General features: G+C 61.6%; 1 protein-coding gene across 5 annotated transcripts in view; it reads right to left on the reverse strand.

Annotated features, from left to right (window-relative positions):
- COBL (cordon-bleu WH2 repeat protein) overlaps positions 1-18,385 on the reverse strand; it is a 114,855-nt gene that overhangs the window by 14,882 nt on the left and 81,588 nt on the right. For all 5 annotated transcript variants that reach the window (XM_045826911.1, XM_045826912.1, XM_045826909.1 and 2 more), the window contains one exon: positions 2,963-3,272. In XM_045826911.1, the coding sequence (XP_045682867.1) occupies positions 2,963-3,272 (310 nt within the window). The remainder of the gene's footprint in view (positions 1-2,962; positions 3,273-18,385) is intronic.

Here is an 18,385-nt window from a genome sequence, read left to right on the forward strand (position 1 = left end):
CGCCCTCTCACAGCCCGCAGCGGGCACACTCGGGGCAGGACATGCCCAGTGCGCAGACGTGCTTCGGTTGCCAGCCTTTAGAGTTGAGGAGACCCTGAGTAACAGGGAGATCTCTGGCTTCTCCAGGTCTGTGGTCTGTTGGGGCAGCAAGGGCCGGGCGGCGGGGCTGGGGGGGAGGGGGCACCTCGGAGGGGGGGCGTGCTCTCCACAGCTGTCTCCGCGCCTCCCTCTGAGTGCGCACCCACCCCTGATGTCACACAGTGGGTTCTGCCTTCGAGGCGTCCCGAGCTTCTCTGAAAATCGTGCACTTGGACACACCTGCCTGACACACCTGCCTGACACACCTTGGTGAAGCTCCGAGTTGCTCGAGTTTGTCGGGGGAGCAACTCCCGGGAAACACACTGTGGTCATTCCGGGGGAGTCAGGGCGGGGCGTGGGGCCCAGCTCCGGGTCAGAGGACAGGACAGCGCGAGCTGGGCTGGGGGCTCGGACCGCCGTCCCCTGTGGGCAGCTGAGCTGACCCCCGACGGAGAGCGACCTGCTGAGGGTGTTCACGGTGCTCCCTTTCCCAGTGGACAGCAGTGGCAGTGACGATGGAGCCCCGAGCACGGGGGCGCGGGGGGGGGCTCACGGCCCACCGCCCCTCCGACAGGCGGGCAGCGTCCTCTGAGTGTGCGTAAGCGACACGCACAGCTCAGGGGAGTCAGGTGGGCTCTCGCGGGCCGGACAACCGGTCTGTGCCGGTGGGACTCCCCTGCGGGCAGGTGAGGGTCCGGAGCCCCCCCACACCCTGGTGCACCTGAGATGGGGGCAGAAAACCGTGCCCTGCCCCCTGCCTGGGCAAAGCAAGAGCCTGCAAAGACTCCGTCATTGTCGTGGCCGAGGCCACAGGCAGCACGAACTCTCACACGGCGGCGGAAGTCAGCTGGAGTTTACACCTCCCTGCTCCCCCACCCCGGCCCCCCGCCCCGGGGCAGCCGAGAGCGCCTGCTTAGTTCGTTTCAGATGCGGAGCGCGGTGTGGGTGGCCCCGTGCAAACCCACAGACGGGACCTGGGCTCGCGGAGAACGTGGTGTTCCTTCCCGTTCAGTGCACTGAGAAGGAAACGCGCCGTTTTCTCTGCTCTCACACAGGCAGGAGGCGCAGGCTGACCTCAGCCACGCGGCGGGGGGCGGGGAACAGGAACCCCGCTGCCAGCCAACTCCGAATCTCCTGCCTGATGAGACACGCACGTGTCCTTGGAATTGCCATTAAGACGGAAGAGCCGGGCATTAAAACTATTAGAGTGTAAAAACCAAACAAACAAACAACCGGGGAATGCCCATGACAAGCCCGTTAGGTAAAAATGAGTCAAAATAACATAATATTGATGGCAACGTTACATTAATCAGACGAACATTCTCGCTCGCCTGGACACCGGTGCAGCAAAACAGCAGAAGGGCGAAAGCCCTCATCCACGTTGGTGAGTGACTCCCGAGCTGCTTCCTATTACTCTACTTATTATTTATTCCCACTAATGCTTTCACGGCATCATGTGATTGGCTCTTAAAATTATCCAAAAGGTTAAAAAAGTCCATGGGCTATAGAGAATTAACCTGCTTTTTTTCTGAAAGAGGAAAAAAAAAAAAAAAGAACCGTGGCCGAGATGGCCGCATGGGCGGGAGCCGCGGAGCAGGGCACCGGGGCAGACGGGCGTGCGTCTGCAAACTTCACACCTGACCCGAGTGGGGCTGGGAGTCAGTGGGAGAAAGCGGGTTTCCTTTTCACATCACAGCCCAGAATAGACCGCAGGTAGACCAGAAGCCCAAATGTGAGAAAGCAGTGCTAAACTTTCACAAGAAATTCAGACAACGTTTGGTGTTTTAGGGCAGGGGACCCCAACCCCCGGGCGAGGGTCGGGTACTAGCCCGCGGGCTGTTAGGATCTGGGCCGCACAGCAGGAGGCGGGCGGCGGGCCGGCGAGCCAGCCAATCACCACCCGCATCACCACCTAGGCTCCGCCTCCTGTCTCCATTCCCCGCCCCCCCACCCCCCCGCCCGGGGAGAAACTGGCTTCCACACACCAGTCCCTGGTGCCAGAAAGGTCGGGGACCGCTGCTTCAGGGCGTGAGAAGGGTCCCTTAAATACACAGAGGACGCACCTATTTGGGGGAACGCGGACGAGGGTAACAATGCCAAAAGTAAACAGCAGTTTCTACACAGCAAGCAGAGCGTCACACCGAAGCCAGCGTCTGCAGGACTCTCCGTGTGTGACCACTGGCCAAGGGGAGATGGGCGACTGTTTCTGAAGTCACACCGCCCTTTTCTGAAGAGCCCCAAGTCTTTTCGGAAGACCGGGCTGCCCCCACGCGTGCGGCAGGCCGCCCGTCCTCACGGCCCGGGGAGCGCGAACCGGAGCCCCACGCGACGCCATCCGCCTGCCACCCCGCGGGTGGGTGCAGCCGCGGGGCGCCCCCTGCTGGGCGGGCGCACCAGCTGGTCCTCCCGGGAGCAGCGCGCCCATCACCGAGAACGTCAAGAGCCTGTTCCTCCAAGAGCCCAATCCCTTCTCCGCCGGGACACTCCCGGCGTGCAAGCAGAAGCATGTGCACACCTGGCTCCCGGCGGTGGGGACCCAGACCAGCCGCGTGCCCGCTTGTTGACAAGTAGAGTAAGTGAAGGCACAGAGGACGACGTGGGGGGCCGTGGAGAAGTCTGGGAAGCAGGGAGCTGGGTGGACGAGCACCCTGCGTGAAGGGCCCCGGGCATCGATGGACATGCGCGTGTGCACGCACACGCACACGCACACACACGCACACACACACACCACCACCACCCCTAGTTACTCACCAGTGCCTGCACACCCGGAAAGAGCAGGCCGACGTCACCGTGGGAAACAAGCCCCGGTCCCTGGGACAAGCGGCCCCTCTCCACCCCGGAGACTGGGGTGGGGCCCCCCGTCCCCAGCTGTCCCGCCACTCACCCCGAGTGCCAGGGCCCGGTGCCGTTCCTCTCCCACGTGGGGCTCTTCGCAGCGCCCGGTTCGGGGGGCCTGGCCAGGTCCTGGTCGCTGCCGTCCTCCTGGTCGGTGGCCCACTTCTCTCTGGACTTGGTGCTGTCGTGCTGGGAGCCCAGGGAGACGATGTCGGAGGGGGAGCTCACCACGCCCGAGTCCTCCGTCGTGTCCTCCGAGGCGAAGCAGCTGCCGACCGACACCGTCTCCTCGGCGTCCGGGGTGGCCGGCGGGACCCTGTCCACGCCGCCGGGCCCGCCGGGCCCCAGGGGAAGGCTCACTGCGCGGAACACGGCAAGGACACCCGTCAGCCAGCACCTGCGTGCCCGCACCACCCAGCCCGCCCGGCCGGCCCACCGGCACTTCGGGGTTGGGGTGCCAGGAAGGCAGGGGTTCAAACACACGGCTTCCTCCAGACACACCTCCACTCGGGGAGGCCCCAGGCCTACGTGTGGCGGAGAGCAAACAGCCCCCCCAAAATCACCACCCTGTGCGCTGGCCTCTCGGTCCTGTGTGGACGGACGGTGGGCACACCTTTCACGGTGCAGGCCGACCACATGGCGGAGGCATCGGTTTTCAGACCGACCCTCAGTGTCGTGGACGTTATTTTAAAACGAGTTCTCTTCTTTGAAAAGTGGGGTTTTGAAAAAATCTTAACAAATTTAGACATAAACAAATGTCTGTGTGGGAGCTTGTGACCAACAGACCAGGGGGACACCCGAACTTTGGCCTGAGACAGTGACGGCACGGCCCCCGTGGACGTCCGGCTGTCCCTCCGTGTTTCCATGGAGACAGCAAGTCTCGGCCCGGGGGAGAGACGGGCTGCAGGGGGACCTCCACGTGGGGCTGAGGGGAACCAGGACGACGGCACCCTGAGCTGCGGTGCCGGGGCCCTGAGCGCCGTGGGGCCTCCCGCCGTGGAAGCGCTGGCGTGCGCCGAGCTGCAACTCATCACCGAAGCCCCCTCCCCGCCCACAGCGACGGTGACGGTGGGGATGCCGTGGCCACTCCGCACCTCCCCCGGGCTGTTTGAAACCGTGTTCGGGACAGCGAGGTTACTGTTTTCTCTCCCACTGAGCTTCCAGGGTTTGTAAAACCTGCGGCTGGAGCGGAAACTCTTCCTGGTGCGGAAGCTGGGAGGCCGGGGTGTGTGCCCGTGTGCCCGTGTGACCGGGAGCCAGCTCCGCACCCGAGCTGCTTGTTTTAATGTCACGTAGAAATAGATTTCAAACTTTGACACCTCGGGACGCGTGACAGGAGCAGGCTCCGTCTGGGGTGGTCCCAGAAACGGGGGGTGTGCTGTGCTGCGGCCTCGCTGTGCTCTGCTGACAGACCGCCCCCCCAGTAAGTGACTGAACGCCCACGGCGTTCAGGTGACCGAGGGCCACGGCATGCCCGGCACACGCCCCACGCAACCGGCCACCGGGAGTCCAGTGACAGCAGCGGTCCGGCGGCAGCCCCGTCACACTCAACACTGCCATCGTGCCCCCGGGGCAGCAGACTGGCAACCCAGAATTAACAGAAAAATAAGAAATAAGAAAGGCCCCTGCCGCAGCTGGGGCGTCCGCGGCCCCAAGCAATGACACACAGCAGAGGACAGGGGTGCAGAGACAGACACGGCACAAAGGAGGGCTGTTCCGAGAGGCCCCGATGCGCAGGGCGATGTGTCCCGGCCCGGGGCCGCCTCCCAACAATGCCCCTTTTCTCCCGGCTCCCTTCCTGGCTTTTGTTGCGGGGCCGTAATTAGAGGGCGAAGAGGAGAAGCAGCGCTGCCCAGGGATTAGCACAGCCGGCCCTTTCCTGACAGCGGTTCGCCGAGAAGCTGTCACACCTCGGAGGGTGGCCCGCCGCTCCGGCCGGCCGTGCAGCCCGTGACTCAGCCTCCAGGCGTCACCCTCTGGCCTCCGCTCCCAGCTGCGCCCCGCCCCACCCCGCCCCGCTGTGGGCTGCTGCCCTGACGGCCGTGGAGACCCCAGTCTCCGGCCCTCCCTCCACCACTGTCCCTGGAAAGTAGGTCAACCAAAGGGACACGTTTTCTTTCTCACAGTGCGGATGAGCACCAGGTCACAGGGACCTGGCCTCAGGTCCCTGTGGAGCCGGAACGGGGGAGAGCTGCCCAGGGCGGGGAGCCTGGACCCTTGGTCTCAGGCGCACCCAGGAGAGGGGGTGGGGTGCAGCCCGCAGGACTGCGGCAGCAAGGCAGAACGGGGTTCCGATGCACCTTGCAAGGAAAGGCCCCGAGACGGAACCAGGGACACCGGTCTCCAGCCCGAGAGCCCGGGCTGTGTGGTGGCGCACAGTTCATGACGGGACAGACAGACACGCACAGACGGACGGTCCGTGGCCTACAGAAACGCCCCTCTGGGTGTGTCTGCACAGGCAGGGGCACGGCTGGCCATTCAGCGGGCACAGGGTAGACTGTTTTGGGCGTACAACGAGTGGCGTGATTACCAGAGGCCCCTCCTGCCCAGGCGAGCCCTCCATTTCTCAGGGGTAACCTCCCCTAGGGCTGGGGGACACTGCCCTTGAGCCCACCCGATAGGTGCTTAGTGAGGGCTCACCCACCCCCCACAGGCGCCTGGGCCGGGCCGGGCCTGGGGAGCTGGTGCTGGGCGGGAGAGCACCCGGGCGGAGGGCGAAGGGAGGGCAGTCCCCCGGGAATCGAAAGGGTGAGTGTGTCAGGGAGCATGTGTGTGTGTGTGAGTGCGTGTGCCTCAGGGAGCAGGGGCCCGGTGCGCTGACGTGAGCCGTGGGCGGTGGGTACACCCGGGAGGGGCATGGGGTGGCCGGCGGGGACAGCGGGGGAGGGCAGAAGGCAGGGGCGGGGCCCCCGGAGGCGCCCTGCAGGTCGGCGTTTCTTTGTGCCCTCAGCTCCGCCCGACCGAGTCTAGCTCGGAATCAGACGCCGCCCCCCCACCCCCCCAGGACCCCCCCCCCCGTCCCCTCATTATCGTCCCTCCTTTGGCCGGCCCCTATTGTTAACCCCAGGCGCCGGGACATGTTTTCACAATCGCTGACTGAGACAATGGTGTGGGGGCCTGGGGCTGTCCTCTAGACCCTGTGTCCCAGTTCCCACCCTCCGCCCCAGGGGCTCCCGTGAAGCCTCTGGAGCGGGGACCCCCGCGCCGGGCCAGCGGGGGGACAAGCGAGAGTCCGGATCCCGCCCCCTGGTCCCCGTCCTCCTCCGGACTGCGGGCAGGCCTTTCCCTTCCAGCCAAACGAGCAAGGGGGCTCTGACAGGCTGCAAACGCCCCCCCCCCCCGCCCAGAGCTGGAGCTCCACCGTCTTTGAGACCCCCGATTGGAACCTGGGTGTCCCCGTTCTCCGGACGATATTTCTGTCTTCACTGAACGTGGGAGTCGTCACTTCTGAGTCGATTAATGTGCCGGCACCGTGGCCTCCCTTAAGGTGCGAACAGCCTTTCTGAACTAAAAAGTCGTCATTGCATGAGTTTTGCCAATGTGAAACACACACTTACTTTGTCTTTAGCAGAAGCCTAATAGAAACCCGTGATGAAGTCCTTTTGCAGAGGAACAGCCACGGAGCCTGACTCGGGATACCAGCCCCCACACCGTGCTCCTCCACGCAACGTGTATGATCCCGCGGCCCAAACGCCCTCAGAGCTGCTCGTAAGCGAGACCTTGGGGGAACTCTCCGGATCAAATGGAGAGAAGGGAGGGCTAGCTCAAAGCTGCGAATGTCTCAACATGGAACTCGCTCATCTTCGGTTCAGAACTATCCCACTGAGTTTTCCTTGTGCGGAGCCCCCAAAGACCACCTCAAGCCCTAAGTGTCACTTTCTTCCGAGAGCTTTCCCACGGATTCAGGTTTTTCTTCTTATCAAATGCAAACGACAGGCCGTACATCCCATGACATCGCTTCCTTGCTGGCCATCACAAAGGACAACTTCTCCAGAGTCAGTCTGGGCAGGCGGACTCGGCCCAGAGGAAATGTGTCAGAGACAGAGTTCTTCCTCACCCTCCGCCCCACGCGGGTGCCTCAGGCCCTGCCCACCACCCGCAGCCAGCCGGAGTGCTCGCTGCTGCCCCCCCGCCACCGGGATCCAGCTCCCCGGGGTCCGGGCTCTGGGAGGAAAGGGGGCATCGAGGTGGCTGCAGAGCAACGCCCCGAACGAGGGACGCCACCCGACCCGGTGCAGATGAGCACCGCTCCTCACACACCCCCTCCCGGGGGACTCGGAACCGCCCGCTGTCCATCCCACTTCTAACTGGCATCTGGAGAGTTCCATCATGAGTTCAATTGGTGGCGACAGATGTAATTTCTACTGCGTTGTAAATATTAATTTTTAAACGGACCTTTGTTTTTAAAACATGTACTAAAAGGAATCCCAATACGATAGCACTTTGATGTCCGGAAGACTCCGTGTAACAAGGAGTGAGCTCCCCTTCGCCCAGGCAGAGTTGGGGGTGGGTGCGCTTGCACCCACGCCTGCTGCGAACGTTCTGGAGGGGGTGGGGCCGGCTCAGGGTGAGGCTTCGGGGGCCCCTCTGTCCCGGGCACCACGGCCGTTCTGCCCTGACTTGGGGCTCCAATCCCAGCTTCCTTCTTTCCCGCTGGTTCCTCAAAGTGACGCTCACCTCGTCACGCTGTTTGACACGAGGACTCTTTAGTGGGGCCCGGTTTAACCTGTTATATTACCCTCTAGCCCCAGGGGCCCGCAGCCGTGGCCCCTCACCACACTGCAGGCGGGGTCTCAGGGCGGCCCGCTCTCTATAGACCGTTGCTCTGTGTGCGTGCATGTGTAAATATAACTCTTTCCAAGAAGGCAGGACAATGAAGAACGTCAAAGAGCCCACGGATTTAAAATAGACCTGGGTTCTCTTCAGAGCCAAGGTTCTACGGTATTCTTGCTGCCCATCAGCCGGTGCTTCTCAAGCGCCTGAACCATGACTCGAACCCTAGAATCCTGAAGTGCCAACTGGACAGTCTGGGCCGGGAAGCTCCGACTCTTCACTGTCAAGCAGGGCCGGGTCCCAGCTGCTGTTCCTTTACAGACGGGTAGGAGACGGTGGCCCCGCCGGCCGCCCCACACTCCCTGCCTCCGTGTCCGTGCTGAGTGAGTCCCCCCTTTCTGCAGCCAACGCGACGCCCAGCATCCCGGTCGGTGATGAGAGGAACGGGCCCTTCCGCACATGCCCTCGCTGTCTGCTGAGGATGGAACTCGGAGCCTTGGGCGGGTCGGACTGAGGACCCGTCCGTGGGGCGGGGGAGGGGGGCACCTGCCGGGGAGAGAGCCCTTGGGCGGGGTGGCCGGCTCCCCTCAGCAGCCTGAATGCCGGCCCTGGGTGACGGTCCTTGGGCGCGGGTCCTCCCTCCAGAAATGGAGGTTTCCTTGTGTTTCCACGCGTCTGCTCTGGCGTATTTCTAAATGGGGTTCCTCCTCCAGGGGGTGTCATAGCTGCAGGGTGGCCTCCAATATCAGACCGCTGGCTAACTACTGTCCAGGAGCACAGCCCAACCCCGGGACCTGCAGCCCACACAGGGGTCACTGGGTTTGACACTGTAACGTTCAAGCGGATCCTATCCACCCAGCCCTTGATTTACTGCAGTGCCCCTGCAGGGTGGGTGTCATTGTTTCTCTTCTGCACATTACATAAGAAGCCCTGGCCAGCACGTGGTTCCTGAAGTTGCGTGTGGCAGAGACACACTGGGCCAGGCTCCCAAACGGGCAAGTCCACTCAGGGCCACACGGTCCCGTGTCGGGCACGAGCCGAATCGCAGTAACTTCACCGAGAAACGCTGAAGGAATCATGCACCACAGCTACGCCGAGACTTTCCTGCCGAAACCCGTTCTTCCACGCTCTCAGGGAGAAGCTTGCTCCATTTGTCCAGGGGTTTCAGTATATTCTAAACGGGTGCTGAGAAAAAAAATCGGGTCCTTTCTGACATAAACGTTCCTGGGGCTGAGCGCAGGCGGGAACGGGAGGTGTGGGCCCAGGGGGCGGACGGCATCCACACCACACGGACAGGCCGCCTCCAGGTGGTCTGGCGTCTTAAAGAACGGGGGCTGGCATGTAGTCGGCGCCTCTGGAAACCGGGCCTCCCGGGACTTGCCAGGTCTCCCGGGAACTCAGTCTGGAGGTGACCAGGGCTCAGCTGTGGCATGAAGTGGGGGTGCCTCATCTGCCATGGGACATCGATGATCCAAGGAAAACTTGGCCCTGCCCCCCAAGTTCTACCAGTCGTGATGAGGACTGCAGGGATGAGCACGGGGCTTATGCGTGTCTGGCTTTGTACAGCGCAGGGCTCGGCCGCTGCCGCCCACTGGACACTGACCTAAAAGTGGCCGCATGAAGCTGGCCTTTGTATTTTGTGCAGGGCCGCGGCTGGGCGGAGGGTCCGTCTCGCCCTGCAAGGCCTTCTACGCAAGTGTCCGTTTAACTGGTCCTGAAATGACAGCTCATCTTCCTCTTCCCTCTTCTGGTCAAACAGAGTCGTGCTCTTTGCCTGCATGTCCTCCCTGCCTTCCACCCCCTGGCCCCCCCCGCCGCGCCTCGGTCCCCCATCCTCCGGTTGTGCCGGAAGGCGGAGGTCGGCGGGAGCAGACAGAATGGTCACTGTCCTTCTGCAGGGAAATGTTTTAGCTGGTGTTGTTATGAGAAGATCAAAAGAAAAACAACACCTTTTGCCTTTTTTTTTTTCCTGGACTCTGTTTGATTATGAAGCTGCATCTTGGTTTGCCTGTCCTTCCCTTTTCTGATGGCGGTTTCTGACGCCTGGCCGTCTATGAGGTCTGTTAAACTCGTGAGCGTTTCTAGTTGGCGTCTGTGAAGTCAGAGCCGTCACTGCAGGAAACGTGTACAGAACTGTCTCCAGCCTTGTGCAAAGTCAGCAGACTACGCAGCTGGTAAAGCCAACGTCTCCCACAAAACCCACCTGTCTAACCCACAACCGTGGTGGCCCCAGATAACTCAGCTTTCTTGGCCAGAAGGTGCTCACCTCAGCCAAACCCACCAGGACCCCAAATCACCTCACAGGCTGTGCCCGGGCTCCGGCCTCCGTTCCCAGCGCGCGCTCAGGGTCTCGGCGGCAGGCGGAGGGCTCTGGGCACGTGCAGAAGCCAGCCTGGCCGTGTTCTCGCTGACCCGGCACGTGCCTGGCTGCAGGCACCCTGCAGCCGCTCAGAGCCAGGCTGGGCGGATGCACTGCATCCGAGGGCCCAGAGAGCATCAGGCACTGAGCGCGGGGACCGCACTGTCGGGAGCTGCAAAGGGACTCATTTAAAGAAATCTCTCTGAGGGTGACACATACAGTCGCTGAAATCCGAAGGAAAAGCCGGAGGCTAGACACGGCCCTGCATCCTTCGTGAGAGCGGGCAACGCAGAAAATCGAACGAGCGAAGCTTATTGGACAACAGAGCCTTCACGTTTTTCTGATTTTTCAAAAACGAGGGCTTGAGTTCCTTGATCTCTGCAGCTTGACCAGGGCGGGGAAGCCCAGCTGACCCCCTCAAGGGGCCGGGGACCTCCAGGGGACGCCGGGGAGGGACGGGGTGGGGCCGCGAGTGAGCACGGGGCTCGGAGGAGGGCCGGCTGCCACCGCCTCCCACGCGTCTCCCTCACGAGGGGAACTGGTGTTGCCACACCTGATGGTGCTGAGAAAGCAGCGGTCAGGGTTTTAACTCGCGGTCCCCCGTGTTTTAAACATTGGCCTGTTTCGTGGCCGGGATTCGCTGGGAGCTGGCCGTTGCTCTAAATGCTTTACGGTCACCTGCACGGCTGGTCACCTGCACGGGTTGGTCTCAGAGCCACCTTCGCTGGCAAACTGAACTCCGGCACAGAGAGGCGGCGTCGGCGTCCGTGCTCTGCGTGCACACGCCCACGCCCACCCAAACACACGCATGCACGGACACACACGTCAGCTCTCCGCTCCCCTCTAGGTCCCAGTCTGCATCACGCCGGCCAGAGTGGACGGAGAGTCAGCCCTCCGGGCACAGGCTGTCCTGCCCCGGCTGGCCTCACTGTCCCCTCTTTGTGAGGAGCAGGGCTCCCCCTCTGAACTCGGCCACTGAGCACGCACTGTCACCAGCTGGACCTTTGTCTCCCAGCTCAGGCGGCCACCGCTGGGAGGGCCTGGGCTCCCCCTGGTGGAGGAGCGGGGTGGGGAAGCCACGGGCACCCGTGCCGGCCGGCGGGCCCCTGCAGCAGCCGGCTCACCCCGCAGGGCGAGGGGCTGGTGGGGGCCGGGCGGGGCGGGGCTGCCTAGACGCCTGGCCACCCTGTGCCCCGAGGGGGACAGAATTGCAAGGCAACCCTTCCTTAACATTGGCGACTTTGCTCCTCAAAGGGGACACGGCCGTGGATGAGTGACGTCTGCCCCCCACTTTCTCCTGGAGGTTAGGATTCGGGCCGCACAGGAAGTCTTACAAGGCCAGTCCTCACTCACGCAAAACAGACCCTCGCACGTCGCCTCTGTCCCCCGAGTCGCTCACAGGCCGGGAAGGGTGCCTGGGCCACGCTGGCCGCTGCAGCCGGGCGCAGGCCCTCCCTCTCCTCCCAGAGCCAGCCTCGGACCGCCAGCCTGGGGACGGTGTGGCCGTCCCGGCGGTCTCAAAGCTCTCCTCTCTCTTTCTTTTCTTTTCTCTTCTCTTCTCTTTTCTCTTTCTTTTCTGAAGGGTATGGGTGGATACAACCTTCTGACTGTCATGTAGCTTCACCCAGAGTCATAAAAGCTTATTGTTTTCTTAAGGAGAAAGAAGGAGGGTTAGAGAGAGCGATTCGAGGCAGAATGAACTGAGGAGAAGGCGGGCATCTCGCGGCCCCCTGGGAAGAAAGTGTCGGGGGGGACAGTGAGCGGCCCCGTGTCGCTCCAGGTGGCAGACCGAGCCGGGAGCTCAGGCACAGGTAACGCTGAGCCTCACGCAGGTGAGACCTGGACCTTCGTCCTCGCCGGGGCCTCTGAAGTTTGCTTGTCACTTGTCAGCATTTCACCACGGCGACTAATGGGGGGTAAGGTATTCTGAGTGTTCCTCCTGCTCTGTGCTTGTTGGGTGCAAGCCATGAAGTACCCAACACACACACACACTGACACACACATGCACACAGGTGTGAGTACACAGACAGGCACATCTGTGAACACAGGAGTGCACACACATACATGCACACACACACTCAGGTGTGTGCACAACCATGCACACAGACACACGTGCAAACAGGTGTGTGCACAAAAATGCAAACACACAGGTGTGCGCACATGTCTATGAGCGTGCAGGGACACACACACAGAGGCATGTGCACACAATGGTACTGGTGTGTAGACACTTGTACAGACACACAGAAACGTGTGCACACACACAGGTGCACACGAGTTTGTGGACACACAGGAGCACACACTCAGATGCTCACAGCATGTGTGCACGCACACACACACACACAGAGGAACATGCGCACCAGCACACAAGTTTGCACGCACACTTGTGAACACACAGGGACACACACGTGCACAGATGCACACACATATGGGCACATGCAGGAACACACACACACACACACACAGCTGCAGGAACACAGAGCACGCACACACACACACACACCCCACTCAGAACACAGAGAAGAGGGCAGGGCCCCCTCTCCCCGGGCGGAGGACATCCTGGACAGCGGACGGTGGCCCTGCTTCGAGCCGCCTCCAGCACTGTGTGAGGGGCCCTCACCTCCTCTCCGAGTGTTCGCGAGGTGCTGATCCTGCCCCCATCGCAGGAAACTTTGCTATGAAAAGCGGTAGCCTGCGAACGGACACATTTTGCATCGGATCACACGCGTTACGAAGGCTGCAAACAGGTGGTGTCGGGTCACGGACCCAAACCGCACGGGAGCGAGCGTGAGCGGCTGGCCGGCAGCACACACGCAGGCTCGAGGCCCGACCGCCGCCCGGCGAGCACACTGCACTGCGGCTCCTCCAGGGCGTTCCCCCGCGGAGCTGGGCGCGGCTGAGCTCACCGCTGAGCACCGGCAGAGCCTTCTCGGGAGGCCGAGAGCCGCGGGGACACCAAACAAGTGCACCCCACCCTGCAAACAGGGGGGCGGGTCAGAGGCCGCTGCTTGCTCCCAGCCCCCCGCCCCCCCACAGGACTCCCTGGTGAAAATGTGAGGGTCTGAGCCAACTGGGGACGGACGGTGATTCAGAGTCCATGTTTCTTGGGCCTCGGCACTGGCTGTGAGCTCCCACGGGGACCGGCCGCAGGAGGCCGGCTCGACCGGGGCCTCGCTGCTGGGGGGCGGGGGCCACTTCCAACCCGAGCTCCTGGAGCGTCGCTCCCGATGCTGCGTCAGGGAGGAGAGGAGGCAGGTGGGTCTCGTGCTGGCTTGCAGGGAGGACGAGCGATCTGCAGGGAGGGGTGGGTTCTGAGGTTGCGCCAGACGCCAGAACGGCTCTGGGGTGCGCGGGCTTTGAGGAGAAAAAGGTGTCCCTGAGTGAACCTGCCGGATTCCTAGACGACGCGATCGCCGGTCAGCACCGTGTCGGGACAGGCGTGGATCCCCAGCACCCGTTCACCGCGTCGCCCTGAGCTCCGCGCAGCCCCGTATCGGGCCGCCCTGGGGGCCGGGAGCCCTGAGGTTCTGTCCAGGACCCAGGCCGTCGGCTAGCTGCACGCCCCAGGCGGTCAGGGTGCCAAGGCTGAGTCTCTCTCCCCCTGTCCCCGCCCCTCCACGCCCGCGTCCTCTATTTCTCACAGAGTTGGCGCTGTCTTTTGCTTTACATGTTTGCCTCCTTAACCCACCATTCTAAGAGCCCCCGGGCCTGCCCGGCCCTTCTCCGGACTGTGCGCCTGCGGCGTTGCCCTGCCTCCCCCCGCCGCGGCCTCACAGCCGCTTCTTGCTCGCACGCCTCCTGCTGCCACTGCACGCCGTCCTCCGGGGTCCGGGAAGTCCGGGTCGTGGACCCCGGGGCTTTCCCCAGCGGTTAGGTACACATTACCTCGTCCTGTTAGACTTCCCCACTTAATGATTTGAGGGCAAGGGATGGCTCCTTATCAGACAAAAGTTCTTTATTTTGATGCAAAAGGGAAAAAAGGCACTTTAAACTTGTTTTGTTTTCTTGTGAGTGATTTCTATAACCTCCTGTTTTTTTTCTCTGGTACCCTCCTGGCACCAACATACGGCACGAGATCGGTTACACAGAGCTCCAGCTACGCATTTCTACACCTTCTAGCTCTGGGTTCCTTGTTATGGACACCAATGTCAGCGGCGATGACCCTACATTGTCATCACTGCCATTTGCAGCGTGATCCGCCAGAGAACAGTTACACACGTAAAAAACACCAACCAATTCTTTTTCTTACTTTGAGCAATAACATTAAAAAAAGTCTTTTGGAGAAAGACACGACAAGCTTCTCCAGTTCAGCTGCACCTGTGCATGATGACGAACGTTAACCCAAGCAAGTGAGCCCCTTACCCTGAGCCCCGAACCCTAACGAGGTTGCCGCCCCCTGCCTGTCCATCTCAGGAGAGCTGAGGTGACCATGGGTTTTCCCAGGAAGGGAGAGGGGTCTGTGGCTCCTGGAAGAGCTGGCCACGCCCCTCTAGGGACCTGGTGGCCGCACCCTGGGACGCCACTATTCCGCGTACAGCCCTCCGGACCAGCATTTGTCAAACGGAGTGGTTGTTACTTCCTTGGGCACGGGGAGCCCAGGTCAGCAGAACCCAGGTGTGCGGCCACCTGCTGCTCCCTTGGCAGCCCCGGTGCGAGGCCGGCGGTGAGCGCGTCTTCCGAGTCGGGGGCGGGGCAAGGGGCGGAGTGCGCACCGAGTGGAGGGCGGAGGTGCTCTTCCTCGCCCCTCGGTTTGCAAGCGGCCCGAGTGCAGGAGAAGACAGTGATAGGGAACCCTGGAGAACCCTTACAAAAACGTGGGGTCCTGCGTATCCCGGAGCACGCAGGTCCAGGCATGAGCCGTGAGCTCCTACAGAAACTTCTAGCTCACGCGTGCAAGCACTGAGTCGTACCGGGTAGGCAGACTGTTCCTACCCCGACGGACCGCACGGGCCGATTTACAGACACGATCTAGTTCAAAGGCAAACAGGGACGGCATCCTGCAACCGGGTACCAGTGGAGAAAGATGTGAACTAATAATGAATTAAAATAAAGCAAGGTTCGTAGCAGAAGCGTGTCCATGTATCGGTGAAAGTGGAATCTCAGGCGGGTCAGGGTCATCCACCAGAATTTACGTAGGACAGTCTCTGCCGCCTACGGGGACACAGGGACCCTGGTCAAACCGATCTCTGCCGGCGATATGCGTGTCGGTCAGTTCTAGAGAGAGTCGACCGTGCCGCGCGAGCGAGCCCCGTGGTGTCGAGGACAGGAGTGTCGGGGCCGGGGCTGCGGAGGGCCAGAGGCCAGGGGCATGGAGTTCCGTGAGGGCCGTCGTCAGAAGCGCCTGGCGTGGCTAGGAAACGACGCGCAGCAGTAAACTGTGGGGGAATAAACGGCAGGGTGAGAATGCGCCCGTGAGCACACACGTCGCCTTGGCATGCACCGTGCAGGCCCTGGGGACTCGGCAGCGCACAGAGAGGGAGCACCCGCGGGACCCTCCGCCGTGGCCCCTGCGTTTCCTTCCCGTCTCTGTCTCCGGCCGTCGTGGGAAGGGCCCTGTGCACCAGCACGCACGGTTCCGTCTCCCGGAGGAGCTAGTTGTGGGCGTCTTGGCTCTCGCCGCTGCGTCTAGGTTGTCAGGTACAACTATCTGGAGTTGACGTGAACCTTGAGGTCTCCACTGGCGGAGACAGCGGCCAGCTGGCCCGCCACCTTTGCTGATGTCCGTGGTGTGCATGCCCCTCCTGTGGACTTCCAGCCACGGACCTCGGCTGTCGAATGGGCCGTGAGGGAGAGGTTCCCGGCAGCTGACTGCTACATAGGATTGTCACTGTTACAGACTGTCGGACCGTACTGACCCGATACATGTAATGTATCGAGCAGAAATAGTCCAAGGCAGTAAGTAAGGAGGAAGTGCTGAGTTTTCAGCATTTGTTACTTTCGTTTGTAGCATCACTGATTTAATTATAAGCTGACACAATGTACTCTTTAATAATGGCTGCATTTAGTGATTGGCTTGCAACATTCTTGAAATTGCAACAATGTGTCCAGGTCTGGGCCCCCCTCCCCCACATTCAGGCCCCAATGAGCTGTAACTGAGTTCTTTAATCTCTCTCCAGTTGGAGACACAGTAGCTTGTAAGTAAAGGACTAAAAAAAATGATGAACAAAAGGAAATGAGTTCATCAGATTCCTTTTCTAATGCAATCACACAGCTCTGTTAAGATTCTCGTTGCTTTGCACCTAAGGAGAATTCGATCTTTAGCTCAGATTGGGTGCACCGAACGGTTGTCAAGGTCGATACCAGCAGGCTAAGCATTTAGTTCCATTTTCTCGAGTGCACCTCTCAGCAGGGGCGGACTGTGCTCCCACAGTGGCCGATTTCCTCCCATGTTGCCCATTGAAGAGCCGAGATCCCATCCCCTTCCTGTTCGCTGGCTGCAGCGCCCTCTTGTGGGGCCGCAGGAGCAGCTGCGTGGCCGGCTCCCCTCGGGGCGTGTAAAGTGGCAAGTGAGTGCAAGGTGAGGGCCAGCGTGCGTCCCTGGGCTGGCCCCTGACGTCCACACACCAGCGGGAGGTCAAGGGGGCTTCCCCAACAAACAGGACTCTCAGAATCACACTGTCTCACAGATTTGGGCTTAGCTGCTTTGTTTTGAAACGGGCGACCTGTTTAATTTTGGTTTAAACTTCAGAGCACGACGCTGGGTGACTGGGAAGCAGGTGGGCCCCAAGGTGAGGGCGTCGGCCAGATTCCTGTCCTGTCTTCTCCGGCTTCACGCTGCCTGCTCAGGTGAGTTCATGGCTGCTCCCCGGGCACAGCCCTCACCACACGCCTGGTCCACCTGCCAGGACACCGCCGGGCTCCGCCCGTGCTGCCCCCCCCGTCTCGGTCCTCCTGCTGAGCCTCGCTGCCCACTCTGTGAACGATTACTGTCACTCGTATCGATTTTACATCGCGCAAACTCGAATTACTGTCTTCTGATTGCAAATGCATGGTTTGATTCTCTGATTCCATTTCCTTGTTTCGGAATTGCTTTCAAGTTCCGTAGAAGGAGCGGCCCGTTCACAACCTGAAAACCGACCGGCTGGAAGCATCGCGGAGGCTCTTGAACTCCACGTGTCCCTTGGAACAGGAGACGATGGCCCCCTTTCCCCTTTAAAATCATCTGCCAGCTGCCCTGGACCCGTATACCCAGGGAGAGGCTGAGCTGCCCGAGGCTGAGCTGCCCGAGGCTGGCGGGGGGAGACGTGTCAGACAATGGCTCTCAGGAGACGGTTCAGTGGAAACGTAAAAGGCAGACTGAGGGGCTGGCGTGTGAGCTCTCTGTGCGCTGTCTGAAGTCCCCAGGGTCCTCTCGCCGGGACGAGGCATCGAGGAGAGGAGAGCAGCCCCATCACGGCCCGCCCCGCAAACCTCCAAAACGAGCCACTCAGGGCAGCGAGCGAGCGGGGCAGGCCCCGTCCGCGTCATTTCACAGCAAGGTCCGACGGGCATCGCATGCGAGCAGCGAGCAGGCTCGTTAGGAAGTTACGAGAAAAACCACCCGCATGCAGGTCTGCTGGTTCGGACACACGGGTGAGGGCACCGCCGCTGCGGTTAACGGGGAAGCTTGTTAGTGAGAAGAGGAGGGTCATGGGACACGGAGCAGCCCACCACTGTCCTGCTCGACCACAGTGGTGTCCGCACGCATCGCCAGAGGCCCATTCGCCATGACCGCTTGTCCACGAGCTGGAGCCGGTCCACAGCTCGGCCGCAGCCCCCCCCAACACGTGCCGCATGCAGTGAGGGTGCGCCGGCTCCGGCTCCCCGGCCGGCCCGGCGGTGGTGGTGGCCGCCAGGAAGGAGCTGGCGCCACAGAGCAGCCGAGAGGAGCCTCCATTCTGCACCAGGTGATGGTGGACGCAGTTGCCCACCTGCCCTGAGCTGGCATTGCACGGCTACATTGGTCTATTGCAAGCTCACTTTGCAAGAGATACAATTATGCCCCGTGTAGCAGGCAGTACCGGCCAGTGAGACACAGGGCTCCAGAGAGTTGCAGGTCCGGCACACGACTTTGCTAGCCCTGTTCGCTCTGCTCTCAGCTGCACGGGTCATCGAGCAACCAGACCCGCTTGTCGCCAGGCACTAATTGGGCACCACCTAACGTCAGGGGCATGTCCGGCAACTCCTCGGGGCTGCAAGCAGGAAATGCTAGACACGGCGGAAGCCAGGCCCTCATTAAACTTCCCCTCTGAGGCCCAAACGGTTGCTTGGCCGTTTCTGACTCTCAGAGGCACGGCCACCCTGTCTGTGAGTCACCAACTCACTCGTCACCACTGACACCTCTGAGCACTCCTAATCACACGT

Source organism: Phyllostomus hastatus, unplaced genomic scaffold (genome assembly GCF_019186645.2).
Source record: "Phyllostomus hastatus isolate PE091 unplaced genomic scaffold, TTU_PhHast_1.1 phas_scaffold_78, whole genome shotgun sequence".
Lineage (NCBI taxonomy): Eukaryota > Metazoa > Chordata > Mammalia > Chiroptera > Phyllostomidae > Phyllostomus > Phyllostomus hastatus.